Source organism: Tachysurus vachellii, chromosome 21 (assembly GCF_030014155.1).
Source record: "Tachysurus vachellii isolate PV-2020 chromosome 21, HZAU_Pvac_v1, whole genome shotgun sequence".
Lineage (NCBI taxonomy): Eukaryota > Metazoa > Chordata > Actinopteri > Siluriformes > Bagridae > Tachysurus > Tachysurus vachellii.
In genome coordinates this window covers 14,356,290-14,377,882 of record NC_083480.1, presented here as the reverse complement: position 1 = coordinate 14,377,882, position 21,593 = coordinate 14,356,290, and the positions used below count along the sequence as shown (strand labels likewise).

At 35.3% G+C, this 21,593-nt stretch overlaps 3 protein-coding genes across 4 annotated transcripts; all 3 read left to right on the top strand.

Moving 5' to 3' along the window:
• Positions 1-6,108: 6,108 nt before the first annotated feature.
• Positions 6,109-9,455, top strand: LOC132837588 (P2Y purinoceptor 11-like). Of its 2 annotated transcripts, none has more exons than XM_060857340.1 (2): positions 6,109-6,203; positions 7,831-9,455. In XM_060857340.1, exon 2 carries the CDS (start codon positions 7,844-7,846, stop codon positions 8,720-8,722), a length of 879 nt encoding a protein of 292 aa, XP_060713323.1. In that variant the 5' UTR covers positions 6,109-6,203; positions 7,831-7,843; the 3' UTR covers positions 8,723-9,455. The 2 variants fall into 2 exon arrangements, with proteins under 2 accessions (XP_060713323.1, XP_060713324.1); XM_060857341.1 differs by lacking the exon at positions 6,109-6,203 and adding an exon at positions 6,676-6,940.
• A 2,642-nt stretch (positions 9,456-12,097) lies between these two features.
• LOC132864187 (P2Y purinoceptor 11-like) lies at positions 12,098-14,199 on the top strand. The gene is made up of 2 exons (XM_060897474.1): positions 12,098-12,259; positions 13,239-14,199. The coding sequence occupies exon 2, from the start codon at positions 13,252-13,254 to the stop codon at positions 14,182-14,184; it is 933 nt and encodes a 310-aa protein (XP_060753457.1). The 5' UTR covers positions 12,098-12,259; positions 13,239-13,251; the 3' UTR covers positions 14,185-14,199.
• A 2,008-nt stretch (positions 14,200-16,207) lies between these two features.
• Positions 16,208-19,904, top strand: LOC132864254 (P2Y purinoceptor 11-like). The gene is made up of 2 exons (XM_060897594.1): positions 16,208-16,332; positions 18,997-19,904. The coding sequence occupies exon 2, from the start codon at positions 19,023-19,025 to the stop codon at positions 19,902-19,904; it is 882 nt and encodes a 293-aa protein (XP_060753577.1). The 5' UTR covers positions 16,208-16,332; positions 18,997-19,022.
• The last annotated feature ends 1,689 nt before the right edge of the window (positions 19,905-21,593 follow it).

Below are 21,593 nucleotides of genomic sequence, written 5' to 3'. Positions count from 1 at the left end.
TTTTTTAATTGGCAAAAGATTTGTGGACACCTGACCATTACACTCATACATGATTGATGAACATCCCATTTCCCTCTTTGCTGTTATAATAAGCTTCACTCTTCTTGGAAGGCTTTCCACTAGATTTTGGTTGAGTGGATGAGTGATTGACAGCTATGAGTTTAGTTTTCATATAACCTATAACTTAATTATGCATGTTGGTTGCTTATCAATTATAGTTAACCCAGAGCTTGGTTGCTTTCTCCTTTTGCCATCTCTCTCTCCTTCCCGTATATGTAACTCAATTATCACTTTATTTTGTTTAGTTAATTTCTTATTATTGTATTTTTGTTTGATTCTTTTGTGCAATTATGTATTTGTATTTATTTTCTTGTAAATAGTTTTTTTTTATATCTACTTTTTGTAGGTGTGTATATGTGTGTAAAAAGCTGCGTTTTTCTTTTTAGGGTGAATTTTTAACATTCCGTCATGGGTCTGCGGATTTTTAACTAAAAATAGTATTTTTAACTAACTCTGTTTCATTTATAATGTGTATCTTTCACAGGATAGCATAGGATAATCATAAGCCACTCTGTATTAGCAAAAAGAGGAAATTAAATTATGATATAGAGTACATGTGATATTCTCACAAATACAATTCAATTCAATTTTCAAGTTTATTTGTTTAGCGCTTTTTACAATTTACATTGTCTTAAAGTAGCTTTACAGTGGAGTGTGTGATTATAAATATACAGTCTGACAAATGTTGTATTGATGTAAAAGACCACATGTAGTTCACATCTCTTTAGTATCGCAGAGTCTAAGGCTGGTAGATCTCTAGATGCCTCAGGATTCTCACAGAGTCGGCCTCATATCAGCCTTCGTCGCACGGAAGACATTCGGAGCTGGTACAATTTCTGGATGCCTCGGGATGGGTAGAAAGAGAGAAGTAGTGGAGAGGGATTAACGTAGATTCTGTTCATATAATATTTGTAGGTCAGATGTAATAGAGCACAATATTATGGGATGTATTATGTGTACGCCTGACTAAAGAGATGAGTTTTTCATCTAAATTTAAACTGGGTAAGTGTGTCTGAGCCCCGAACACCATCAGGGAGACTATTCTAAAGTTTTGGAGCTAAATACGAAAACGCTCTAACGCCTTTAGTAGACTCAGATATTCTGGGAACTACCAAAGGTCCTGAGTTTTTTTATCTCAGGGAGTGTGATAAAATTGGGGTTATATGATCATACTTTCTTGTCCTAGTGAGAACTCTGGCAGCTGGATTTCGGACTAACTGTAGCCTATTTATTAAAGATGCAGGACAACCACCTAGTAATGCATTACAATAGTCCTCGAGGTCATGAATGCATGAACTAGTTTCTCAGCATCAGATACAGATAGGATGTTTCTCAGCTTGCCAATATTTCTAAGGTGGAAGAAGGCTGTGTTTGTAATATGGGCGATATGATTTTAAAGAAAAGTTGCTAATATAACACCCAGGTCTTTCACTGTTGAGTTACTAGTAACAGAACATGCCTCTAAATGTAAGTTGAATTGTGAGACCTTCTGTGTACTGGTTTTTGGACCGATAAGTAGTTTTTCTGTTTTATTGGAGTTTAACAACAGAAAATTACAACTCATCCAATCATTTATCTCTCTAACGCACTCAGTTAATTTGGACAATTTAGCTATTTCATCTGGCTTTGATGAGATATATAACTGTGTATTGTCAGCATAACAGTGGAAACTAATCCCATGTCCTCTAATAATGTTCCCTAATGGAAGCATGTATATCGAGAAAAGCAGAGGTCCTCGAACTGACCCTCGAGGGACCCCATAATTAACTGGCAATAAACTGGAGGTTTCACCATTTAATTCTACAAAATGGTGTCGATCAGACAGGTAGGAGCTAAACCAACTTAAAGCCTGTCCCTGAATACCTGTGTAATTTTGTAAGCGATCTAATAAAATGTTGTGATCTATATTGTCAAATGCAGCACTAAGGTCAAGTAGAACAGTCTTAGTCTGAAGCTAAGAACAAGTCAATTGCACAAGTGCAGTTTCTGTGCTATGATGGGGCCTGAAACCTGACTGAAACTCTTCAGATATTGTTCTCCTGTAAGAAGAGCTTTTCTAGTATTTTAGACTTAAACGGATGTGAAATGGGTCTGTAATTTGATAGTTCGTTAGGATCTAAATTCTGTTTCTTAATGAGGGGCCTAATAACTGCCAACTTGAAAGATTTAGGAAAGTAACCTAAAGATAGCGAGAAGTTAATAATATTTAGAAGAGGCTCACCAGCATTACGTAACACTTCTTTCAGTAATTTAGTTGGAATGGGGTCTAGTGAACCCCCACCTAGTGAAGTTGTTGGTTTAGCTGTAGTAAAAAGTTTATCTAACTCTTCCTGTCCTGTAATAGTGTGTTCGGATCTCTGTTTTTTGTTAATCTAGCCACTGTGCTAAATAAAAACCTGGGATTGTTCTGGTTATTTTCTATGAGTTTGCTCAGGTGCTTAGCTCTAGCAGCTTTTAGAGTCTGTCTATAGCTGGAAATACTGTCCTTATACGCAATTCTAAAAACCTCTAATTTAGTTTTTCTCCACTTTTGCTCGAGGTTACGGGTTTCTTTCTTGAGGGTGTGAGTATGACTATTATACCACAGTGCAGGTGTTTTGTCTCTAACCTTCCTTATTGGATGGGGGCAACAGTGTCTATTGTAATAGTGAAGATAGCGCCTATGCTGTTTGTCATTACATCTAGATCATTTGTGTATAGTAAGAAGCTGAGACTGATCAGGTGTGAATCTGTGTAAAAAGCAGCGTTTTTGTTTTAAGGGTGAATTTTTTTACATTCCGTCATGGGTCTGCAGATGAAAAATAGTCTTTTTGGATAACTCTGATTCATTTACAGCCTTGTTTATTAATGTGTATCTTTTACAGGATAGCATAGGATAAGCATAAGACAGCAGTGTCTGTATTAGCAAAAAGAGGAAATGAAATTATGCTATAGAGTAGATGTGATATTCTCACTAATACAAACATAGATGACACTGGCTATCTGGGCACATCTGTGAACAGAGTACTAGTGAGCTGGACGACAAGTTTAGTACCAGACATTTTATCAAGACTGATTCAGGGTAAGTAAGGTATTAATTTATACTACAGTAATATTTTTCCTTATTGTATGGTCTGCCTTTTAGCTTATAGGAAGTCCTGTAACTTTTCTTTTTGTTCCCATACTTCAATATCTCAATAGAACATATTTAAACCTTCTACAATCAACAACAATACCGCAATAAATTGTAAAATAAATAACATCTAATTAATATTTTTTTATAATTTGATTTGTTTGATAAATTGATAGACAAACTTCTCTTTATCTAAGAGGAGAAAGATCAGCCCTGAATCTTTACAATTGGGCCTGTTTATGTAATTAAGCATGTCATTGCTCATCAGCTGTAATTAGCCTGCTTCATACACAATATTCTTGTAAAATATAGAATATTTATATTTCTACATCATTCAATATTTGTTTGAAGTCCATTTTCAAGGTTCAGTAAAATGTGCATGTGGTTATTTGTTCTTTGCCGTTCTGTTGCAGTGGTCAAAGCATTCTTCCGCATTCATTTTTTGACCACAAAGGCACATACAGAAGAATTTCAATCATAGTTGTACAATACAAATGTAGTTTTGCAAAAGTAAGTTTAGATGAAAGACTATGCTTAAAATTCCAGTTTTGTAAAAATCTTTGTTTCTGAATTTTACTTCAAGAAGCTCAAGACAACAATGTTAGCATCATGAAGCTGTATGGTCAAAGCATTGACATAGGATTTCTATTTGGCTATCAAAATATTATACATTACTCTAAAATGCATGAATAATAAATGTAAAATTGCTTTTGAAAAAGTTAAACTTTAGAATAAACTTTGAAAGTACCATAAATAACAATAGAATTATTTTGTTAAGGACTTTAATAAACAGCTCATTATGACTTCTTAAGCCATAATGAAAAACAGTTTTTTAATTGTGTCTCAAACATTTGAATGCAAACATGGGTCTGGAGGTAAGACTAGTGTAATAGTTGTGGTGTGTAAGTTAAGATGCTTAAGTCAAGACGCTATGTCAAACTCTTCATCAATAGTTTTCTCCACTTTTTTTTCTCCACTCTTCTTTCATTTACCTCGACCCAAGAGGTCACGGCTGCCTCATTCCTACGCAGTCCATTTTTTCCCTTTTCTCTTAAAAAGATTCTACCCATCAAAATAAAAGTCCTTCTAAATCAGAAAAAAAGAGTGGCGTTGATTGTGGGTTTAGGTTGCATCCTGTACACCGTGTCATTTGGGCCATTTCACATTCTGCAAATATGGAATTTTAAACTGATTAACACCGGTAAGGCTAATTGTTATGTGCGTAATGGATACCAAGTGTCAAAGGCATTAGCCTGCCTGAACATGTGCCTTCATCACATCCTGTACATGGCTGTGTTTGACAGTATCAGGGCAGTGTGCTGCAAAAGTAGCTCAGACATATCAAATGAAAAAATCACAGATGCAGAACGCTTGTCGAAGGACCTTGAATTGAAATCCAGAGACTGAGACTACACAACATTTTGTTTTGTGTTGATTTGGATGTATGTTTGGAGTCATTATCCTGTTTAATGTTCAATGGTTAAATCTTAAACTTCTGGAAGACAACCAGCTTGAGGGCTAAACTGCGACTCTAGTTAGTAGAATTCAGTTTATTCAAGAATTACACACTCAACAATCACAAGATGTAAAACAATCTCAAAGGTAAATGTACCTCCATATTTTATGTTGCACAGAGTTTGGGGGATTTTCCTTAGTATTTTCTTGCTACTGTCCACAGTCATGTTGATGGCCTGCATGGCCAAAAAAAGTTTCAAACTGATTCAGATGGTAGATGAAGTGATTCCTCTAAATATCATGTTGTTGTATTGTTTTATTTGAAATAAATGTATAGAATTTTTCAAAAAGAAAAATCTGTTTTTTATTATTATTTTTACTATTGGCACAAGGTTTGAGAAGCCCTTATAATATTCTTATACTAAAATGTGACCCCAAGAGTTTGGCTGCAATCATGCAACGTTCTACTTTTTCCCTCAAAACCACAGGAAAATTCTCTATATTATTCCAGGTGTAAAACCCAGGGATGATTTCTCCTAATGACTGAAAGTAGTGCTGCCGAATTCACATTACACCACTGAAGTCACAGAGTGAGCAGAGTCTGTCCTCTCTACAGCACCGGGTTTGTTTGTATCGGGCCTGATCTACTGCCAGCCTGTGCTCACTCAGTCTGTATTTACTCAGGGTCTTCCTCAGTGTTGGGTTGATCTGTTTGTGTTAGTGGACCCCACACCTCATTGCCATATAGTGCAATGGGTTTAATTACTGATTTAAATATTCTGAGCCAGATTTTTTAATTGGAATTGTTTTGTTTTTTTGATAGCATAGAAAGCCTGTTTGCTTTATCTCTGAGTTCATTTAAAGACTAAAGGTTGGCTCAGATATGTTCAACCAAAATAAAAAAAAGATTTAAAAAAACAGACTGACAAAAATAATAGATTTTTACCAATAGTGCTTCCTGTGCTTTATAAATATGTAGATATCTGTGACACTTGCTGTCAATTCTGATAGAGTTGCCGTTCATCTGCTTCCCTTTTTCAGATTTTGTCAGACATGCTCTCTACCACAAAGAAAAAACACTGCCTTAGCCTACAAGAAGAGGAAACCTAAATTTAAAGCTTCTGGTGAAAGGCTTCTTTTGGTGCTAAAACTTTGATGGTAGTAAGTTTCCCGGGAAACATATCAGGAGCAATCAGCCGGTTTGGGAAGAGTAAAGGAGAAAAGAAAATTGGAGCACAAAGTTCAAAGGGGAAAGGACAAAAATTCTCCATTTAGGAGGCCCAAGAGGAGGACAGGGCAAAGAAGGACTTGCAGAAGAAGAAAGAGACGGTGGCAATGCTGCCAATTAGCTTTGCTAATGCTTAAATAAAAACAGCTGTGAAAGACTGCAATCTTTCTAAAAATGTTGCTGTGTTTTTGTTGTTCATGTAAATGTTTATTGTATTTACAGCAAAAACTCATAGAGCTTTCTGAGATCACTGAGATGTGAATATGTCCCATGAAAATTTGTATTTTAGGGAAATTACCTACTTGTCTGGAATTTGAAGAAATCTTGGATCCAGTGACATTACTGCTGGTAAGTTCAACAAATCAATCATCTATTAGATTTTGATATTTAGAAGTTAACTTAAGTTTGAAAATTGGTATTGAATTTTTTTTTCCCCAAAAATCACTGACTTTCTGTATATAGGTATTTGTACAGAACTGTACGATTTCATTTTTTTTTTTAATTATTATTATTATTATTATTTATTTATTTATTTTAGAATAGACCTCAGAATACAATTTGTATAACTGGTTTTTGAAATTTTCTTCTATACCTTGATAAAACAAGAAACAGAATCCATCTGAAGGCACGTTGACGCTGATCTAAAGGCTTACGAAGGCCCTAATTTCTTCAATAATTTTTAACATACACAAAGAGAGACACATGTAAGGCATTTTCTACACCAGTGGAAATGTACCAGCAAATAAATGTCTCTGGTGAAGTAAAAAAGAAATTAACCTTTTTTTAGCTAATATTCTGTCAAGTTTAGACTGAAGAACAATAGTTGAAAGCAGGGCAAAAAAAGATGCAGAAGACATTAAGAAGAATAAGAAAAGAGAATGAAGAAACAATGTGTGCTGGATGTCCCCTGCATTTACACCACAGTGTCTGCCACGGTACAAACAGGAAATGAATTGCCTTTTTAAAATATTTGGTCAGATTAAATGTGGTAAATGATGTTCACACACTTGAAGAAGACAGGCTATCTTTACACAATCTTTTCACAGAATTCTTGTAAGCGAGGAAATAAACTCAGTTTTATCAAGGTAGATTTTTTTATAATACTGAATTTTTTTTAATGGCACGGCATTTTACCGCTTAAAAAGTGTCCAAATTCATTCGTAGAAAAGTTGCATACAACTGAAAATTGAATAGAGTGCAGTTAAGGAAATGTCTTGGGCACTTTGAAAACGATTAATATTTTTACTCTTTTGACTATTACGCTGCCAGTATGACTCTCGCATATGTTCTCAGAGAGCTTTAGGAAACATGCCATTGTATCTTTTATCTTTTTTTTATAACGAGAAGGATTTAAGACTATGTTACTACTATTTATTATACTTCATTTAATTTTTTTTGCTACGTTTTATACATAGTATAGCATACTAGACGACTATAAATTCCATAATATACAAGCAATTATGTGTCAATAGTTTCAAACCTATGATACACCAGTGACAGACAAGCTCAGAACAAGACTATGAACTTTCCTAATATTAAGTATTGAAAGCAGTTAATAGTTCATTATGATATAAGTATGTGAATTACTTTTGTTCAAGATTGAAATATTATAATTATATTTACATTAAATCACTATCTTGATAAATTTGGAAAAACAATAATTAAATAATTAATTAACAACAATTAAATGGTGTCAATTATCATGAAATGTGGTTGTGACCTGTTGATAAACGTCAGCGTGGGTCTGGAGGAAAGACTACTTTAAATGTCCTATGTTATTATTTTGAAATTATTATTAAAGCTATATGGTAAAATTACCTAAACATTGCTATGTTTGCAGGAGAACCATAAAATGGCAGCAACTACTGGCAACAGGAGCAGGAACAGTAACTGTAGTTATACTGTATAGTTCAAACAGAACTGTTACCTCTTAATTGATTCTAATACAGCTTCTTCTTTGCATTGCTGTTTTCAGGAGTCTCAGTAAAATGGACAGAAACAGCAGTTGTAACGATACATTTGCAGTGGTCTTGTTACCTCCTATCTATGGTGTAGAGATGTGTGTGGCACTGGTGGGGAACATACTGGCACTGTGGCTGCTTGTGACTAAGGAGAAGAAGAACTGGCACACAGGAGTGGTGTTTTCCTGCAACCTGATCATCAGTGACATCTTTTACGCCCTCACTCTCCCACTTCGGATCGTCTACTATTCAAGAGGACGGGTCTGGGGATTTGGTGAAGCTCTCTGCAAAATAGAGCGTTTTCTCTTCACCTGTAACCTCTATGTCAGCATTTACTTCATCATGTGCATCAGTGTCCATCGATACCTGGCCATCGTACATCCATTTTTCACACGCACACACATTTGCCCAAAACGCGCCAAGATCATCAGTGTGTTCGTCTGGATATTTGTTGCAAGCATTTCAGCTCCAGTCCTCTACTATTCAGGTCTGAATAAGGGCAGATGTAACTTATTTGCAAATCTTAGCAAATCAAACGTGTCTAACTCTAGGGTGTTTATGGCTGTTACAGGCTGTTTGGTACCTTTTGTAGTTACGTTTGCATCATATTTTGGTGTTTTGTGGGTGGTTTGCAAAAATACAAGTATCACTCCACTGGAGAAGAGAAAAGTTGCCCTGATCGTGGGTTTAGTCTGCATCCTGTATGTTATGTCTTTTGTCCCCTATCACATTCTGCAAATAAGGAACTTTAAACTGAGAGAAGAAAATAAGACTGATTGTTATGTGCGTAATGGATACCAAGTGTCAAAGGCGTTAGCATGCCTGAACATGTGCCTTCATCCCATCCTGTACATGGCTGTGTTTGACAGTATCAGAACAGTGTGCTGCAAAAGTAGCTCAAATTAATACAACCTGTGAATTCACCAGTTGGACTCATTCTGAAAAACAGCTTCTTAAACTGTCCAGAGTTTGTGTGGGTTTTTTTTTTTGTTGTTTTTTTTGTTCATAATATGTTTAATCATGCTATTTCTTTCAGGACCCACTGTGGTACTCTATAAGACTGTAACAATGCTAAGCTGCAGTTGAAGCTAAATTTATCACCGTGCTAAATTGCATCACATTGAAATATTAAACAGCTTTCTAGATATCATTTACTTTTTTAGGATTTCCTTTATAAACAAGAGTGGAACATTCTGAATGCTTACCAAGTCAAAAGTGTGTAAAATAATTCTCCAAAAGTGTGGCAGTAAAACAACTACACAGCCAACAGTGGTGCTGTGGCTAGAAACTGACATTTCAAAATCTAGACCACAATATGGTGTTACAGATGTACAGTAGTAGAGGCACCAGAGACACTTTTGACCTGACATTTTTCTTAGTGCATAAAAGCAGGGCTCTCAAGACTTGAAGACAGGCAAGCATGACATCTCCAACCCCCCTGCTGTTTTCTGATTAGATATTGTGTAGCCTCTTTTTTTGATTGGCTGATAAGTGTCATTCCTGCCCGGTTCCATAGTTTTTTATTCATTAATCATTAATTTCATAAATAAATTATATATTCCTCCATTACTGTCTGCATTATGCTTAAAAATGTACTTTGTATGTGTAAAACAATCATGTAAATGCTTCTTGAATATTCTGTAAACAATATAAATGTGAAGTGTTTTAAGATTGTCGTCTGTACATTGTCGTGTCTCGTTTATTTTTTTTTTGTTGTTGATTAGTCTTGAGGTTTATATTGAACAGGAGCTTCAACCCACTTGACGGTAGCTGGCACAGAATCTGAAGATAGACTGTGTAACAGTAATACTGTTGAGTTAGTCAGCAGTATATTATACATTTATAATAGTTATAATATAGTAGTTATAATAGTGTTTATCTTTCTGGTATGTGGTTATTCATTCATTCATTCATCTTCTACCGCTTATCCGAACTACCTCGGGTCATGGGGAGCCTGTGCCTATCTCAGGCATCATTGGGCATCAACCCATCGCAGGGCACACACACACACACATACACTAGGGACAATTTTCCAGAGATGCCAATCAACCTACCATGCATGTCTTTGGACCGGGGGAGGAAACCGGAGTACCCGGAGGAAACCCCCGAGGCACGGGGAGAACATGCAAACTCCACACACACAAGGTGGAGGCGGGAATCGAACCCCGACCCTGGAGGTGTGAGGCGAACGTGCTAACCACTAAGTGTGTTCCCATGTGTTTGGAAGTTATTTATTATGCACCTATATTCAAAAATAGTGATTTTTATTCTGCTAGTAATTAGAGACCTACAGTATTAGTATTTTATCCTATAGTCCTATAATCCGATTGCAAATCACTGACACCCCTTTATTTGCTTTGCATCCAATGCTGTTTAGTTTCAGAGCAAACTATTCAAGTGAGATAGCAAAATGTAACTTTACAGACAAATTTCCTATTAGACAAAGGTGGGTTTGTTGGGGCAGTGTTTTTGAAGGATTTTGACACTGTAAAGCACAGAATTCTTATGTCGAAATTATTAGGTTTTAATTTTTCTCCGGAGACTTTAAGTTGGATTGAATCATATTTATCAAGTTGTACACAGTATATCCACAGGTGTTCCCCAAGGATCTATTCTGAGTCCACTGCTTTTTACATTGCATATCAATGATTAGCATTTAATACCCTAATCCTTTCCAAGTTAATCACCAAACTTTGGGATCTAAGTAACAACACCTCCATCTGTCACTAGATTATGGACTTTCTGACCAACAGACCCCAGCCTGTCAGGTCAGGCCACATCCGTTCTGCCACCGACACCCTAAAAACAGGTGTACCACAGGGCTGTGTGCTGAGCCCATTCCTCTATTCCCACTTCACTCACGATTGCAAGCCTGTGCATTGATCTAACTCCATAATCAAGATTGCTGACGACACCACAGTGATTGGCCACATCACCAACAATGATCAACAATGACCAACCTACAGGTAAGAGGTACAGCATCTGGCTGCATGGTGTGCCAACATCAACCTGCTCCTTAATACCAGCAAAACAAAGGAGCTCATCATGGACTTCAGGAGGGAGAGAAGAGGCACGCACGCCCCAATCCACATTAACGAGCTGCCAGTTTAAACGTGTCTCCAGTTTCAAGTTCCTGGGGGTCCACATATCAGAGGACCTATCATGGACCACAATACCTCCAGCCTCGTGAAGAAAGCTCACTGCACTGCAACGGCTGGTGAAAACATGAAAAATTCACAGGTACTCTACTTAAAGCTATTGAGGAGGTCCAAAGGCAACGCTGTCTGCATCGTGTTCACAGCATTCTTAAAGACTCCGGCAGGTGCATCAAGAGCCTCTGCATAATAACCAGTAGACTGAGGGACATCTTTTTCCCTAGAGCTGTCATCTTACCAAACTCTGCCTCCTGATGATCACTCACCCCTGTATATTATGTCAATATCACCTGTATATTTGTCAATATATTATATAATATATACCACCATATATATTTTATGTCTATAGCACCCAACCTGTATATCTTGTATAGCCATACCTATATATACGTAGCATATTCATCTGTATAATAGCTAATAGCTCAAGTATAGTGCCAGGTGTTTTTGTATCAGGGGAATGACTACAAGATGTATCTGAGTATAAGTACCTCTGTGTTCTGATTGATTCCAGACTGTCATTTAAGGATAAAAAGGTCTGTAACTTGGTTTAGTGTGTCAAATTTTAGATTTACTCATGATTATACAATATGTCATCAGAGGCTGCTTTGATGTATGTGCAATCCATGATTATTTCTCATATCACTTATTGTTTAACAACTTGGTTGCAAGCTAGTATTACTACTCTGAAATCAATCACAATAATTACTAAAAACTCATAAAAACCCATATAAAATGGTTACTGACGACTCAACACCGTCAACATTAGTAATGTATTCTTTATTTAAGGTACTTTGTACTAATTGCTCTTGGCTAGTTGCTTTCTTCCTTTATATGTAACTCAATTATCATTTTATTTTGTTTAGTTAATTTATTATTATTGAATTTTTGTTTGATTCTCATGTGTAATTATGTATTTGTATTTTCTTGTGAATAGTTTTTTTTATTTCTAAAAAAAGTTTTTTTTATTTCTACTTTTTTGTAGGTGTGTCTATGTGTATAAGATGCTGTGTTTTTGTTTTTAGGGTGAATTTTTAACATTCCGTCATGGGTCTGCGGATGGAAAATAGTCTTTTTGGCTATGTTTTTCACAGGATAGCACAGGATAAGCATAAGACAGCAGTGTCTGTATTAGCAAAAAGAGGAAATGAAATTATGCTATAGAGTAGATGTGATATTCTCACTAATACAAACATAGACGACACTGGCTATCTGGGCACATCTGTGAACAGACTACTAGTGAGCTGGACGACAAGTTTAGTACCAGACATTTTATCAAGACAGATTCAAGGTAAGTAAGGTATTAATTTATACTACAGTAATATTTTTCCTTATTGTATGGTCTGCCTTTTAGCTTATATGAAGTCCTGTAACTTTTCTTTTTGTTCTCATAGTTCAATATCTCAATATCTCATATTTAAACCTGCTTCTACAATCAACAACAATAACATAATAAATTGTAAAATAAATAACAGATCTAATTTTTTTTATAAATTGATTAATTTGATTAATTGATAGATAAACTTCTCTTTATCTAAGAGGAGAAAGATCAGCCATGAATCTTTACAATTGGGCCTTTTTATGTAATTAAGCATGTCATTGCTCATCAGCTGTAATTAGCCTGCCTCATACACAATATTCTTGTAAAACAAAATATTTCTATTTCTATATCATTCAATATTTGTTTGAACTCCATTTTCAAGGTTCAGTAAAATGTGCATGTGGTTATTTGTTCTTTGCAGTTCTGTTGCAGTGGTCAAAGCATTCTTCCGCATTCATTTTTTGACCACAAAAAAAAAATAAAAAATCAGAAATTGAAACAAAAAATTGAAAACAGAAAAATTGCAATCATAGTTGTACAATACAAATGTAGTTTTGCAAAAGTAAGTTTAGATGAAAGACTATGCTTAAAATTCCAGTTTTGTAAAAATCTTTGTGTTTTGTAATAAACTTTGAAAGACCATAAATTACAATAGAATTATTTTGATATACTTTTTTTTATTTCTTTCATTTACCTCGACCCAAGAGGTCACGGCTGCCTCATTCCTACGCAGTCCTTTTTTTTTTTCCTTTTGTCTTAAACAGATTCTACCCATCAAAATAAAAGTCGTTATGAATCTTCCCATTAAAATAGAAATCCTTTAATAAATACAAAATATATATCGTTAACAAAAACAACGAATTTTGACTCTCACACTAGCTGAAAAACTGTAACTGTACTGCTCCTAATTTATTCTAATACAGCATCTTCTTTGCATTGCTGTTTTCAGGAGTCTCAGTAAAATGAACAGAACCAGCAGCTGTAACAGTACATTTTCTAAGGACTTGTTACCTCCTATCTACGGTGTGGAGATGTGTGTGGCACTGGTGGGGAACATACTGGCATTGTGGCTGCTTGTGACTAAGGCGAAGAAGAACTGGCACATGGGAGTAGTGTTCTCCTGCAACCTGATCATCAGTGACATCTTTTACGCCCTCACACTCCCACTTCTCATCGTCTACTATTCAAGAGGACGGGTCTGGGGATTTGGTAATGCACTCTGCAAAATAGAGCGCTTTCTCTTCACCTGTAACCTCTACGTCAGCATTTACTTCATCATGTGCATCAGTGTCCATCGATACCTGGCCATCGTCTATCCAATTTTCACACGCAAACACATTCGCCCAAAACACGCCAAGATCATCAGTGTGTTCGTCTGGATATTTATTGCAAGCCTTTCATCTCCTGTTCTCTACTATTCAGGTCTGAATAAGGGCAGATGTTCCTTATTTGCAAATTACAGCAGTAAAGCACTTAAACCTACCAAGACAACCTACAGATTGTTTATGGCTGTTACAGGCTGTTTGGTCCCTTTTGTAGTTACTTTTGGATCCTATTTTGGTGTAATAATGGCTGTTTTTAAAAATCCAAATATCACCTCACTGCAGAAGAAAAGAGTGGCGTTGATTGTGGGTTTAGGTTGCATCCTGTACACCGTGTCGTTTGTCCCCTTTCACATTCTGCAAATATGGAACTTTAAACTGAGGGAAGAAAATAAGACTAATTGTTATGTGCGTAACGGATACCAAGTGTCAAAGGCATTAGCCTGCCTGAACATGTGCCTTCATCCCATCCTGTACATGGCTGTGTTTGACAGTATTAGAGCAGTGTGCTGCAAAAGGAGCTCAAACGTTTCAAGTGTACAAATCACAGGAGATCACTCTAAAGGAAATTGAATTGAAATACAGAGACTGAGACTACACAACATTTTGTTATGGTTTGGATGTATGTTTGGGGTCATTATCCAGATAAAATTTTCATCTATCAGTCAGTTTTGGGCTTTAATGTTACTGTAGTAAAATTGATAAAACACAGCATCAAAATTTTAATGTTGTACCTTCATATTTTATTTTACAGTGAGTTTGGGGAATTTTCCTTTCATGCAGTTGCTATTGTTGATGATGTGATAAATATGATGATGGCATGCATGGCCAATATCTAAACAAATTCCAGTTGTAGATCCATCAACAGGATGCTCTCAGTTCTCCAAAATAGTTTGTTGTTGTGGAGATGGTGTTTAGAAAAGGGTTTTGAAACTTAAAATCAAACCAACTGTGTAATTCTGATGTTGTCAACTTGTGTTCTTCAGCAGTTTTAGCTTGTCAACTTTCAAGCTTGCAATGCACATTTAGATTGATACTTTTGATTATTTAAGAGTAAATGCTGTGAATACAAAATGGCTAAAGTTGAAGAAGAAGCTCAAATTATTTTTTTCTTCATTTATTTTGTACAGTGCAAATACAAGTACAGCGCTTGTTCTTATTTTTTATTTGAAATAGATTATATTGATGTGCTACTGTCCCTGTCTTTAGCCAGTGAGATAAAACTGCATGATAAAAGCTGCATCTTTAGTTTTCTGCTAATATAAACGATCATAGAAATTTTTTCAATCTTTGTTTTTAACATGTTTTAATAAATATCCTGATGACAGAAAACTATGTTATCATTATTGATATTGATAAAGAATACATTATTTACTAATAACTACTACTGAGTAAGATTTAAAAATGTTTTTCTTTCTTTTGAATATTGTACTCTTACAAGCTGAAAATTGGAAAGCAGACCTTAACATTACATCGCATTACTTTTACAGTATTTGGGAGACGCCCTTATCCAGAGCAACATACAAAAGTGCTTTGAAGTCTCTATCAATGAATACATCAACACTGGTTCACTAGGTTACAATCTTAGGATACCATCAACTTAATACTGTACTCTGTTAATGACACACACACATATACATACATACATAAACAAACGGAAAATAAGTGCTAGTTTAAGCGTTTTAGAAAGAGGTGGGTCTCTTCATCCGCGTTTGAAGATAACCAGTGACTCAGCTGTTTGGACATTGAGGGGAAGTTCATTCCACCACCATTCCATCTTGCTTAATAAGCATAGAGTACATTTAAAAAGCACACGTAGATGCGTTCCTAGATTGTTATGCTCGCTGCCATTTATTCATAATATACAAAAAATAGAACCAATACTCTTTTGGTGTGGAAGGATATTAAGAAATATTTAGCTATTCCAAATGACATATCTTTTAAGTCTCCTATCGCAGTCAACCCTGATCTCCCCACAACCGTACAAAATATTGGTCTTCTGTCCTGGAGGTTAAGAGGAGTGTCTGAGTTGTGGTCAATTGAAGTCATTTCAGTCATTAAAGCAGGAATTTCACCTGCCCAGTAATGATTTTTATAAATTTCTTCAATTTCTGCACTTTTTTAGAGTCATACTCTAATGAAGGTAATATACGATTTGATCTTACGGAAGTGGAAAAACAGCTCCTCTCTTCATTCAGCTCATTCTCTACATTATAAAAGCATAAAGATATGTTATATTTTCATTAGTTTTTTTTTGTTTTGTTTTCCAAAGCAATCTGTAAATGAGGCATAAAACAGTCCAAGCACAGAGCTTATAACAATGCTGAGAATGATACACCATCCTTTACAAACTGTCCAGAACCTAAAGAACTGAATCTCCATCTGCCTACCACACTTACACAATATGTCCTGTTTGTTTGTAATGCATATGCAAATACTTTTCTATATAAATGTATTTGCCAGCCTTAACAAAGCAGGTAGTCAAATAATTCATGACTCAAGGGGACTGGACTAAAAAAGTTTGCATTTTAAAGAGATTGTAATCTAAGTTCACAGTTTAAAAAGAAGACAAAGACGATGGAGAAAAACAACAACAGGGAAGCACACACGATGCTGAGTGTATGTCTTTATCATTGATCTCTTTATAAATCTTGCTTGGTGTGTGTTGTAAGTGTGAAGCCTTAAGAATCTGCAGTCTTCAAATCAATTGACTTGAACCGGGTAAGTATATTATACACAAGCTTGATTTGTACAGTTACAAAATTAAGGTTTTCTCTAAAGTCCAGTCCATGTCTATTAGCAGTACAGAACCGCAGAAATTCTTTTTTACATTTATATTACCGACACTGAAAGTTAATCCTAACTTTTGCTTTTATTATAGCTGGGGAATTGCATGTATCTGTGACATGTTAAAAGAACATTTTTATGGACTGTACAAGCTTCAAAGCTCAATATTTCATGATATCATAATTGGATATGGATATTTTATTAGATAAAGATAAAAATAATGATTTCATGGTATTGACAGGTTCAATGAACTGTTAATTCATGGAGTAATAGATATTCATTAGTATGTTAAAATTGTGTTTAATCTGTATTTAAGTCAAAAGAGATTTTATTTATTCTTTTTTGTTTATTCTATTCTATTTAACATACATTTTGGTAACAATCGGTAATCCACAGAGTGAGTGAATCTGTTGTGATTATAGTTTCTCCTTGTTCTCAGGAATTTAACATATTCATAATATATTTGTTCTTTGGTGTCTCCTGTATCACTTTTCAATTGTAAATGCTAGCATTTCTTTTGGTGCCTTAGACAATAATTATTGCCCAAATGCTACTGAAAATACAGTACGATACTGTGAAGAAACATTCTTCAGCTTAGTTTTATTGCTTGTTCCTGAAACCTAGACATGTAACATGTTGGTTTCTCACCAAATAGATTTTTCTACACTATTCGTTTGAACCTGTAAATGGAGCTTGGATCCATATTATACCCCTTTAGACTAGTATGTGATCTTTTGCTGCAATATCTGTTAAATAGGTTTATATATGGGTCTTTTTGAAAATCAATTTGTGCTGCATCAGAGAAATCCATTCTATTCTAAAATCTTATTCTACAATATATCATTTATCAATGATATTTTTCTGATTATTGATTGCACATTAGATGAATTAATGGGCTACCATGAGTATCTGAACTCTTGTAATGAACATTTGAAATTTACTTTGGAATATGATAAACATTGCATCAGTTTCCTGGATATTTAGGTATATAAAGATGGCACGACCATAAAAACTGATGTTGCATAAAATACTCCCCACTTGTGTCAGAATTTAGAAAATCTGTTTACAAACTTATATTTTTTGTGGGGAATTGTCTGTTTCTATGCTGACTACATTTTGGTGGTTTTTATGCATATGTGGTGTTATTTTTTCGCATTATTTTGGGGTTGGCTTGTATATACAGTATATAGAACCGTTTCTGCCATTGAGTGTTTTTCTATGCAAGTGTTCACTTATATATGAACTGAATAAAGGGGCTATTAGGCTTGTTTAGACCAAATCAAGCTAATTGAAATCAGAGGGTGTGTCAGTTGATTGTAAGACCTATATATCCCTTTAACAAATGTGTTCACCATTTGCTTGAAGAAGACCCAGTAGGGTCGAAACTTTGCCTTTTATTAAATATGGGAGTTATAAACAGTGTTGCGGACATTACATTTTTTTCACATTTTTTTCATCTTTTGCTGAAATAACATGAAATACAATATCATTGTAATGATGGAGTATGGGAATCTGTATGCGGAAAGATACACAGCTTTAATGATGGACAGGCAAACAGATACAAATCACAATACAATATCGAAGACAGACAAAACAGGCAGAGAGGTCAAAAACATAGGCAAGCAGTCAAACAAGCAAAAGTACAGACGAAAGAAAGGCAAACAGAGAGTAATCTAAAAATCGATAGCAATGGTCATTAACAGAAACACACAATGAACACTAGGCAAAGCAAGACTTGGTATGCACAGAGTGAAAATACTTTGTGTGGTGTGTATTGCGCACGTCGCTTAAATACCCGGAAGGGACCCAGAAGTTAGTTTTCAGGAGAGAGCCCAATCCCCACCCATGGGGTGTTCTCACAATCATTTTTATGGCTGCTGTGATCCATTTCAGCTCTGCACAATTCCAGCTTTGCTTGTGATTTTTGTCAATTGTTCATGGAAGATTTCTTCCAGGTTCTTCAGGTTGGTTTAATGACTACAACACTACCATGTTTCACTGTAGGGCTCATGCTAATTGCTATATGGTCTGCATTTGTTTTGGTGCTTTTTATTATAAAATACAGTATCTCAATCTTGGTCTCATCACACAAAAAGCACAGTGCTTTCATGTTGTTCCTGGTGCACCTTCATCTCACACTTAGCCATCGTACTCTATGACTCTTTCAGGTCTTACTGTGGCTGCCCTCATACTGTAAGTCTCTGCTTAGCTATTATGGGACACCCATGACTTATTGTGGTATAAATATTATTTTAAACTTCCTAATTTATTAAATCCATTTGCCTTTTAGCTTCTGTTGAATACTTCGCATGTCTTTATTTCACTCCTCCCTTCTTTTTTATTGACAATTCAACTGAGGTGTTTTTTGTTAAGACAATGGGAGCTTCTGGAGCTTCTGGAAACTGATGGCCTGCGATTGATTTTCTCTAAAAATGCTTTCTGATCATGTAATTATTTTTGAATGTAAGCAAACTTGAGTTGCCATTAAACTTACAGACAGAAGAATATCTGCATTTATCTTTTGTTATTCTTATAAATCTGATAAATTCCTGTAAACAATATACTGTATGTCAAAAGTGCTTTCTTTATGTTTTGCAGAAAACTGAGTCCAATTAAAGGTGAACATGAACAGGAGCAGCTGCAACAGTACATTTCAAAGAGAACTGTTACCTTCTATATACGGTGTGGAGATGTGTGTGGCACTGGTGGGAAACATATTGTCACTGTGTCTGCTTGTGATTAAGGAAAGAAAGAACTGGAATATAGCAATGGCGTTCTCCTGCAACCTGATCATCAGCAACATCTTCTATGCCCTTACTCTCCCCCTTCTTATTGACTACTATTCAAAAGCATTAAAATGGGATTTTGGTGATGCTGTCTGCAGAGTAGAGCGTTTTCTCTTCACCTGTAACCTCTATGTGAGCATTTACTTCATCATGTGCATCAGTGTCATTCGATACATGGCCATTGTTCATCCTTTCTTCACTTCTGAGCACATTTCCTTAAAACACGCCAAGATCATCAGTGTGTTCATCTGGATCTCTGTGGCAAGCATTTCCTCTCCCATCCTTTACTATTCAGGTGTCAAGAACGACAGATGCTCCTTATTTTCAGAGCCAGGCCAGGAACCCAATAAGGTTATCTTTAGGGTGTGTATGGCTGTTATAGGTTGTTTGGTCCCGTGTGTAGTTACTTTTGCATCCTATTTTAGTGTAATGGTAGCTGTTTTTAAAAATGCAAAAATCACCTCCCTGCAAAAGAAAAAAGTGTCTCTGATGGTGGTCTTAGTCTGCACCCTGTACACTGTGTCTTTTATCCCCTATCACATTCTGCAACTATGGTATTTTAAAGTAAAGGAGGAAAATAATACAAATTATTATGCGTGTAACGGATACCCAGTGTCGAAGACCCTAGCCTGCCTCAACATGTGCCTTCATCCCATCCTGTACATGGCTGTGTTTAACAATGTCACATGTTTAAGAAGGAGCCCGAATTTAGTTTTATGAATATTTTTAACCAGTTATATATAAAAACAGTTATATTCTGAAAGGCTTACATTTGCAGCAGCTTACTTTGGTGTAATCATACCTGTTTCTGTTAATCTTTTGGATCATGTAGTAAAATGATGAACGGAAAACATGAGAAAATGATAAATGATAAAATGATAGCATTTACTGTTTTCTATTATGTGTGGCTTACACCTTAAAGGTGAACTATTTTCATTTTGTTCTTTCATAGTATATATCTAGCAACAAAGTGAATAAAATGATAACTGATAAAATGATGTTTTCATATAGAACATTGCGTTTTGTAAAATTGATTGGATCTCCAGATCAATCCTGAGATTAGGATAAGAAGCTGACTCTATGTTAACATTTTTAAAGCTGAAAAAATGTAAAAGTTTTTACAGTATGTTTTTTTTCTAATTATTTATTGTTGCACATATTCAACTTAAGTATAAACTATAAATATTAAGTATATGTTTTCACATATTGTGATGTTATTTTGTGATATCAGCCACCGCTACTCAGGATAATGACTGTGTAGATTTTCTTTGTGTTTTCTTCTCTTGTTCTCTGGGTTAGCTGGTTTCCTCCCACTGCTAAAAAAACATGGCAGTAGGTGGACCGTTTAATCTACATTGCCCAATTGGTGTGAAAGTGTGAATGCAAGTGTGTATTCCTTGAGTAGGCTCTGGATCCACTACAACCCTGATCAAGTTAAAGCAATTACTGAATATGAATAAATGAATGAATGATCTTTTATTATTAATTAATATTAACCCTTGTGGACACTTTAAAAATACTACCTTTTCATGATGTTTGTGGCCAAAACGTCTACTAAATGAAACTTATATAAAAATATTTCAGATTCTTTTTTTTTTTTTTTTAATTTCTTTGCATAAATCTGTTAATAAACCTCAGTTCTAATCAAAACTTCTAAATCTTTAAAAAAATGACTTTTTATTTACTAATTGCTTAGTGACATCACAATTTTCATAAAAAATACACACAAAATGAGTTATTTTTAATATTAAAAAGGATTTAACTGGATTAAAAATTTTTTATTTACCTTTTATTACAGTCTTGGATATGTCAAAGATTACTAATATCATTGGATTTTATGCATTGTTAGTTTTTGTGCAGCTTTAGATTTATTGTATTTTTGTTTTACTTTTTGTGGCCCCATTTGAATACAGAAAATTATAGACCTGGTCAAAAATTTAGAAATAATCTTTCCAAAGTACATGTTATGTAAAGGTTTGTCCCAAAAAAATCATTCCTCTAACTGAAACACAGAGAAAGATACGGTCAAACAATGGGGAAGCTATGCCACCTAATGGCCACCAGAAGTGTCCAAAAGGGACAGACAACAGACAGGTAGATGTACGGACAAGCCACTGGTAAAGTCTTAATCTTAGCATGACATCACATCATCCGTGTATGTTACACACACTACTGCTGCTGCATATTGTACAGAAAGCATAATATTGCACAGTATTGTTATTTGTACTTCAAGTTAGAGGAGAAAGAGAGATTCTGGTGTGAATTCGATGAGGTGATTGAGAGTATTCCCACGGGTGAGAGAGTGGTGATAGGAGCGGATTTTAATGGACATGTTGGTGAGGGGAACACAGGTGATGAGGAGGTGATGGGCAAGTTTGGAGTTAAGGAAAGGAACCTTGAAGGACAGAT

What these genes read in the sequence shown, in the direction of transcription:
- LOC132864254 (XM_060897594.1), top strand. Translation starts at nt 19,023, where the DNA reads ATGAACAGGAGCAGCTGCAACAGTACATTTCAAAGAGAACTGTTACCT.
- LOC132837588 (XM_060857340.1), top strand. Translation starts at nt 7,844, where the DNA reads ATGGACAGAAACAGCAGTTGTAACGATACATTTGCAGTGGTCTTGTTA.
- LOC132864187 (XM_060897474.1), top strand. Translation starts at nt 13,252, where the DNA reads ATGAACAGAACCAGCAGCTGTAACAGTACATTTTCTAAGGACTTGTTA.